Source organism: Acyrthosiphon pisum, chromosome A1 (assembly GCF_005508785.2).
Source record: "Acyrthosiphon pisum isolate AL4f chromosome A1, pea_aphid_22Mar2018_4r6ur, whole genome shotgun sequence".
Lineage (NCBI taxonomy): Eukaryota > Metazoa > Arthropoda > Insecta > Hemiptera > Aphididae > Acyrthosiphon > Acyrthosiphon pisum.
Genome location: NC_042494.1, coordinates 118,784,638 through 118,792,408, shown reverse-complemented (window position 1 = coordinate 118,792,408; position 7,771 = coordinate 118,784,638). Strand labels below are relative to the sequence as shown.

General features: G+C 28.8%; 1 protein-coding gene across 3 annotated transcripts in view; it reads left to right on the top strand.

Annotated features, from left to right (window-relative positions):
• The first annotated feature begins 81 nt into the window (after nucleotides 1-81).
• LOC100162398 (ubiquitin conjugation factor E4 B) overlaps nucleotides 82-7,771 on the top strand; it is an 8,793-nt gene continuing 1,103 nt past the window's right edge. The window contains exons 1-20 of one of the 3 annotated variants that reach the window (XM_008183568.3): nucleotides 82-200; nucleotides 301-500; nucleotides 1,762-1,864; nucleotides 1,931-2,181; nucleotides 2,247-2,396; nucleotides 2,523-2,696; nucleotides 2,759-2,992; nucleotides 3,053-3,214; nucleotides 3,280-3,477; nucleotides 4,464-4,652; nucleotides 4,714-4,834; nucleotides 4,896-5,029; nucleotides 5,108-5,206; nucleotides 5,276-5,508; nucleotides 5,583-5,818; nucleotides 5,895-6,021; nucleotides 6,097-6,294; nucleotides 6,356-6,629; nucleotides 6,696-6,870; nucleotides 6,929-7,078. In XM_008183568.3, coding sequence (XP_008181790.1) covers nucleotides 477-500; nucleotides 1,762-1,864; nucleotides 1,931-2,181; nucleotides 2,247-2,396; nucleotides 2,523-2,696; nucleotides 2,759-2,992; nucleotides 3,053-3,214; nucleotides 3,280-3,477; nucleotides 4,464-4,652; nucleotides 4,714-4,834; nucleotides 4,896-5,029; nucleotides 5,108-5,206; nucleotides 5,276-5,508; nucleotides 5,583-5,818; nucleotides 5,895-6,021; nucleotides 6,097-6,294; nucleotides 6,356-6,629; nucleotides 6,696-6,870; nucleotides 6,929-7,078 — 3,232 coding nt within the window. In that variant the 5' untranslated portion in view covers nucleotides 82-200; nucleotides 301-476. Of the gene's footprint in view, nucleotides 501-1,761; nucleotides 1,865-1,930; nucleotides 2,182-2,246; nucleotides 2,397-2,522; nucleotides 2,697-2,758; nucleotides 2,993-3,052; nucleotides 3,215-3,279; nucleotides 3,478-4,463; nucleotides 4,653-4,713; nucleotides 4,835-4,895; nucleotides 5,030-5,107; nucleotides 5,207-5,275; nucleotides 5,509-5,582; nucleotides 5,819-5,894; nucleotides 6,022-6,096; nucleotides 6,295-6,355; nucleotides 6,630-6,695; nucleotides 6,871-6,928; nucleotides 7,079-7,771 lie in introns of all 3 variants that reach the window. The other 2 variants (XM_008183567.3, XM_029488136.1) reach the window with 2 other exon arrangements.

The window sequence follows — 7,771 nt, the reverse complement described above, 5'->3', positions numbered from 1 at the left end:
GCCGATCGGGCCCCGATAGGAGAATAGGAGATAACAGTGGCTGACAGGGATGAACGTAGCGACGGCGGATGAGCCGCCTGATATTATTTCTTGATGATTGTGTTCACACTTCGCAGATTGAGACGCTGAGTCAGCGACCTCATTGCACTCCCTTCTTCAAATTTCCCAGACACACGGAGCTTGTAAAAACATCTGTTTTGGTGAGACACTCCGCGATGATTAGTATTTTTCTTTGAGGTTTTTATCCATTTCGTTTATTTTTTAAAACCTATACAACCATACTAGTATACAACTTTGCAGTTTTCAGTGTTTGCACACAAAACATCGATCTACGCCACCCAGTCGCATTGTACTGTGGACACGATCGACCTTACACGTTCTTCCCAGTCATTATTAACCATTGTTGGTGCTTTGTTATCCATCAACAACATATATACTAAACATATAAACTATAGAAAGTCAATAAACACTTAGTTATGAGTGGCTTAACTCCTGAAGAGGTAAGAAATATTTGTTACGGTTTAATACTTATAACTAACTGTGCCTAGTGGTACCTCATATATATGTATTGCACAGTGCACGCAAGTCGTAAATGATTCTGTATAGTGGTGTGTACTCAATCATAATATTAGATACCTAACATTTTGCAGTGACAAATTTGAACTATCGAGAAATTATTCTCTAAACAATCGTCGAGTATTCTATTGCAATCCTAGCTTGATGTCTGTTCCCCAAAAGTTTACCCTTTGTATTACCTACCGATGATTTATTTTGGCTTTGTGTGATTTAATTCACAATAATTAATTTAATACCTAGTATAATTATTCAGTATTTATGAAATTTTAAGTGCTTATGATTACAAATACTTACAGGCCTGAATTATGTAATCATAATAACATACTTGCATATTTATGAAAAGTATGCAATTTATCATTATTAGTGTTTAAACATTTTATGAATGCATAAAAAGTATTTTAATAAATAAATAATATAGATGTTTAAAATATTTTAGACCTTCAGAGTGTGTTATTGCATTAAAACAGAATTTAACAATAAATTATATTTAATTGGATTGTTAAAAAAATTGTTTGTTAGGTATTTTCAACAATAATTATTCTAGAAATATTTGCTATAAACAAATGTTTATAATAAAAAACTAACCTATATTATTTGAAAAATTAATCGTAAATTGCGAGATAAGCTATTAGATTGCGCCTGTCAAATAAATAACTTTGTAATTATATTGAACAAATTACCTATACATATTTAAGTAAAAGGTTTTATTTGTGCATTAGAGATTTTTATGATTTGAGTGCATGAGCACTGAATAGGCTCACTCTATTACAATTAAGAAAGTATTATAAAAATCATTATTTATGGTACAGATCAATGACCATAGACCTAGCTTTACAAGATCAGAGGCTCATGTTCAGAATTAAATAAAGGGGATTTTATTCATATAAATATTTAAAAATAAAATAAAACAATTTTTTCTTTGTTAATGAATTGGACTATTGATGATTTGTATTATAGACTAGACGCTTTGGTATGTTATGTTATGAAATAAATAAAATATATTATTACGTATTTATTTTTCATTATTGTATGTAATTTTATAAACATGTTTTTGTTTTATGTAATTTTTTCTTTTTAAAAATGTAAGGCATAGCTGATATATTGGTTGATTAATTGTAGTTGAGTGGAGTGAATTTCCTCGCTATTTGCATCTATGCTCAAGATCAATATTACTTTTTGTTACAGATAAGGAGACGTCGCTTAGCACGTTTAGCTGCTGTAACTACAACAAGAGTTCCTACACCAACACCAGCAGTATCTGATGTTATTCCACAGCAGATTCCACAATGTAACATAAATTATTTGAACACAATAAATTATCCTAGAATAAAATATTTTCATTTACTTATTGCAGTGCCCACAAGAATAACATTTGCTACACAGCCAATAAAAACTGATTCAAAAGATTTACCTATGGAAGTTGAAAACAGCAATACTGATGTGGAGATCAAAAATAATATTGCTTCTCCAATTAAAGCCCCTGGACCATCCTCAATTATTACCCCAGAAGAGGATTCAGGCTTTGAGAATATGGAAGTTGATGAACCTAAGGAATCTAATTTTCAAGAAAGCATCACAAGAAAAAGACCATTGGAATTACCAGTGGTAATTAAAAAAAAATATATATATATTTTTATAAGTTTCTATAATTTTATAATTTTTTTTTTTAGAATATTCCCAAAGAAGATATAACCTTTGTTATAGTTTTAAAAGTGTTGGATGTATCTTGGAGTGATGAAAGTAAAGGTTTATTTTTGCCAGAAGTCGCAGCTTATATGGAAAATGAAAAAAAGCAGAATTATGAGCCTTTTGAAATACCAGTATGTATAATGATACCTGTCCGTTAATTTATTGTAAATAGTAACAATCATTTGTAAAGGTCCAAAAACATAAAACATAATATTTATATTGTGCCAAATTATTTAACTTGTATTTATTTATTTTAGAATATTATTAGCATGGCTATTCAAGAAGCTCTTAGCTTAGTTGTAAATAAATCCAAGGTTTCTCAGGCAAATGATAAACAAGAATATACTGAAAATTCATTTACAGCTGCAGGATTAAAATATTTGTTTGATTGTTATGATCGTGTTGAAGAAGAAAAACGACAATATCCTAAAGTAAAAAATATTTTTTGCAATTTTATTATTAGTACTAATTTAACTATTTTTACCGTTTACAGAGAAGTAGCACTCCTAAAGTTTCTAAAGTATTAACCAACTTACGATCACAGTGTGTAAGCCATTGTATTATGTTGATAACTCAAGTATGGATTTTAGATGACAGAGAATGGGTTCGAAATATGCAACCAATATATTCCCCCATTACACAATTTCTGATGAAGGGAAAAGTACCTAGAGGTTTTATTAATGAAATATTAAATCGTGCAGCATTGAATCAAGACTTATTAGAAAAAGTAAGCAATCAATATTTAGGTTAATTGTTTTCCATAAAAAGTCATACTTTTTTTTTTTAGATTTTTATTCCAATATTACAACATCTACACCGTTTAATGCAAACTGCTAGTTTTGTAGGCTCTACACATCGTAAACCCATTGAAGTACTTAGTGAACTATCTTCTTTGCATTTGTTTGCATCTAAGAATAATTTACCTATATGTACTTTAATAGTTAAATTAGTAAGTCCAAGTGTTAAAAGTGTGTAATATGTATTATTTAAAAAAATGTATGTTAATATTTTTAGAAACAGTTTATGCCAAATCATGTAACTCCAAGTGGTGGTCGTGAACTATCTCATACATCATATTTAGGACCGTTTCTTTCAGTTTCATTATTTGCTGAAGATGATCCCAAAGTAATTGACAAATTATTAAATTTTACTACGATAGCGGACAAAACTGGGTTAATTACAACTCTTAGACAAGAATTACAAGCTACTCGTGTAAGTAATACAATTAGTGAAATGTTGGGAATGTACCACCAAATAAGTTATATTTTTATTTTATTTATTATCTGAATAGACTTTTAAGGGTGATTCTAAAAAAATTGTTTTTAATACTCCTTCTAAACTATTGTTTTACATCATTTCCTGATATGTTTAAATAATTATTGTTATATCATTCCTTTTGAATTTTTCAATCTCAGTGTAATAGAAATACATTTTTGTCTAAACTAAATTTACACTTGTAATGAAATTTTCATTTAAAACTAATGAACAACTTGTCCTCATTTCATTAAAAAAAAACCAAATAAAATACTTAACTGTTTATTTAAAATACTAAATAGTACTGACCAGTGACCACTGATAATCTACATAATCTCTATTTAAATACCTAGTTGTTGAAAATACAATTTTTGAAATCATAAATTTATTGAAATAAATGAGTTGAAATTACCCCTTCATTATTTTCTAAATTGTTTTTCAATACGTTTTACTCAAGGCAATTTGTGTAGAATCTAGATCATCTATAATACATGACAATCATGACATGTTTATACATATTGTATAAAATATAAATCTTATACTAATTAGATACTAACTGAGTGTACTTGAATCTAGATCATCTATAATACATGACAATCATGACATGTTTATACATATTGTATAAAATATAAATCTTATACTAATTAGATACTAACTGAGTGTACTTGAAACGTGGAGATATTGATGGCATTTGTTCTTAACTTATTTAGTAATAACTTACTAGTCTCTGGTCACTACATTATCTGTTCGTACACTAATTAGTAATTTAGTAGCAAACTCTTTATCCATAGGCGGTCCTATATTTAAATATACCTCTGGGTATACTTCAATATATTTGGCTTATACAAATAACAATAATTGATGATTTTGGTTTTAGAAAAAACTTTAAACAATTATCAAAATTAAATAAATATTTTAATATACTTGGGATTATTATTTTTTAGAACGAATTGAACAAAATTGTGTATAGTTTAGTAGTAAATCCGTGTTCACGAGAAACAACATTGGATTATATTTCTAAAATGTTATCATATAATGAGAAACGTTGCAAAATGCGTGTAGACGAGCGTACAATTGCTGGTGATGGTTTCATGTTGAATTTACTAACTGCTTTACAAGAGTTATCAGTGAAGGTAATCGATGAAATATTTACTAAATTGTATCAGTACTTTTAAACAACGTTATAATTTTTAGATCAAATTGGATAAAGTAGATCCAATGTACATGTTTAAATCCACAGATTCATTAATTGACTTATCATCAGATACAAGACTGAAATTTTCATCTCAAGAAGCTGCTGATTGGATCTCAAAATGTACGATTACAAATTACATATCTAAATCATTGAATTTATTTTTATTTTTTTTTATGTTTAGTACCACCTTTTAAAGAAGCTAAGTTTTCCACTCAATGTTGGTTTTTAACATTATATTGTCATCATGTAGCTTTAATACCATCGTTCAATAAACATACTAGGAGATATAGAACTGTAAGAGATCTTCAAAAATTGGTAATTGCAATAAATTTTAATTTTTACTTTAAATGTTAAAATATCTCAGATAATGCTTTGATTTATTAAATATTGTAGATTGACGAAATAACAAATTCAGAATCTGAATGGAAGGGTAATCCCATATTAGTTACTAGAAATAAAGAATTACTGAAGAAATGGAGAATACAGCTAAAAGTAACATAATATTTTTATTCTGTCCAAACTTGATATCAATGTAAATTATTAACATTCGTGATTTTGTAGAAACTATTAAAGAGTAAATCATGTGGAGAAATAGTGTTATACGATCCATCTCTTATAACGCGTTGTATTGTATTTTATTCAACGGTTGCTGAGTTTATGATGTCTCTTCTTCAAGGTTACCAATTTGTACCAAATACTGATATAAAGTTCCCTGCTGAAGTTCCAACTATATTAGCTGCCACTCCTGAATGGTTTGTTGAAGATATTGCAGACTTCCTATTATTTATTCTGCAGTAAGTGATTCTATTTAGTATTTAATGTACTATAAATAATAAAGCTATTATATTATATTGGTATTTGATTTTAGATATGCTCCCAAAGCAATTGAATTCAAGTTTTTTGATAAATTGTTGACATGGATTCTTGTTTGTATTTGTTCTCCGGCTGCTTTTAAAAATCCTTACCTCATAGCAAAGCTCATTGAAGTTTTGTTTGTATTAAATCCAAGTATTCAGCCAAAGACTGAAGTATTAAATAATATGATGATGAGTCATCCACTTTCAGTCTCTCACCTTCCTTCTGCTTTAATGAAATTTTACACAGGTATAATTTAGTAGTTTATATTAATTAATATAAAAATTTTAAATGTTTTTAAACCGTTTATTTTTATTATTTATAGTAATTGAATCTACTGGAGCCAGTTCCGAATTTTATGATAAGTTCACTATACGCTACCATATAAGTTTAATCCTCAAAAGTATGTGGGAAAGCCCTATGCATAGAAGTTCAGTTATTGCAGAATCCAAGTATAACATGATAAAAATAAAACTTTTAAGTATCCTTATAATATATATGTATTTTTTTTAAATTACCCATGATAGGACCGGGATACAATTTGTGAAATTTGTGAATATGTTGATAAATGACACAACATTCTTGTTGGATGAGAGTTTGGAATCTTTAAAGCGTATCCATGAAGTACAAGAACAAATGGCAGATACATTTACCTGGAATAATCTGCCTGACGATATTCAACTATCTCGTCATAGACAGCTTTCAGCTGATGAACGACAATGCCGGTTCGTGAAAATTGTTTCAATTTTAAAGTAATCCACTAATGCCATTATTATGATTTTTTAGTTCCTATTTAACTTTGGCGCAAGAGACTGTAGATATGTTCCATTATCTTACAAAGGATATCAAAGAACCATTTATGCGACCTGAATTAGTGAATCGGCTTACAGCAATGTTGAATTTCAATTTACAGCAATTGTGTGGTCCTAAATGTAAAAATTTAAAAGTCAAAACACCAGAAAACTATGGCTGGGAGCCTAGGCGATTGCTTAAGCAATTAATTGACATTTACTTACATTTGGATTGTGAAGAGTTTGCTGCAGCTATTGCTGCTGATGAAGTAATTTTTTGATAAACCAAACATTTTTTTTTAGTACTTAATTAATGATTTTTTAAAACAATTTAGCGATCATTTAGAATAGAACTATTTGAAGATGCAGCAAACCGAATGTTAAGAGTTTTAAATTCATCAAAAATAGAAGCAATGCAATTTCAAAGTTTGGCTATTAAGGCAAACGAAGTATCTATTCAGAATATTAAAAAAGAAGTTGATTTTAATGATGCTCCTGATGAGTTTAGAGGTATTATAGAAGGTATTTTTCAAGTTTCAAAGTACTCATAAGCGTTCTTAAATTTCAGATCCATTGATGGATACTTTGATGGATGATCCAGTAACATTACCGAGTAGTGGAAAAATCATGGATCGACCAGTTATAATTCGTCATTTGTTAAATTCACAAACAGATCCATTTAACCGACAACCATTAAGTGAAGATGATTTAACTCCTGGTAATATTATTGAATTAATTCACTAAATAATAACCAGCTTTTTCAGTGTTCCTTCATCTTATAAAAATATAAAAGTCGCATTAAACTATTTCTATACAGTGGAAATAGATTATAACGATCAAAATATGTCAGTCCTGAATATTTTCTTAGTATTTTAATGTTAATGTATACGGTTATATCACAATTTAAGATATATAGGTTACTCAACGGCGTATAGAAACTAGTCAAGAGAGATATCCCCAAAAAATATACTTTGTTTAACTACATTAATTGGGATCTAGGTGCACTTCTCACTGGCCGTAATCGAGGATAAACAGTGGGAATAAAAATAATGCTCTGTTGAGTAATCTGTATATCTTAAATTGTGCGTTATAGTGATACATTTTAATGATTGTATTATCATGGCATTTAATATAATAATTATTGTTTCGTTATCCCATATGATGATGGTACCTAGTATCTACAATCTATAATTTGATCTTGTCACTTATAGAAATGACTTGGCCACAGTAACATAGTTTCATAGTTACACAGAAGTGTATTGATTAGCGTTAAAGATTTTGTTTTCTACTTGGTTGTAAAAATATTTATTTTGTCAATGTGCATTCAGACTACCTTCTATCACACATGTTAAAAATGTCCCTTAGATTTGGCCGGTCATAGCATTCGTTTTTCAGTAGTCGAAAAGGTCAT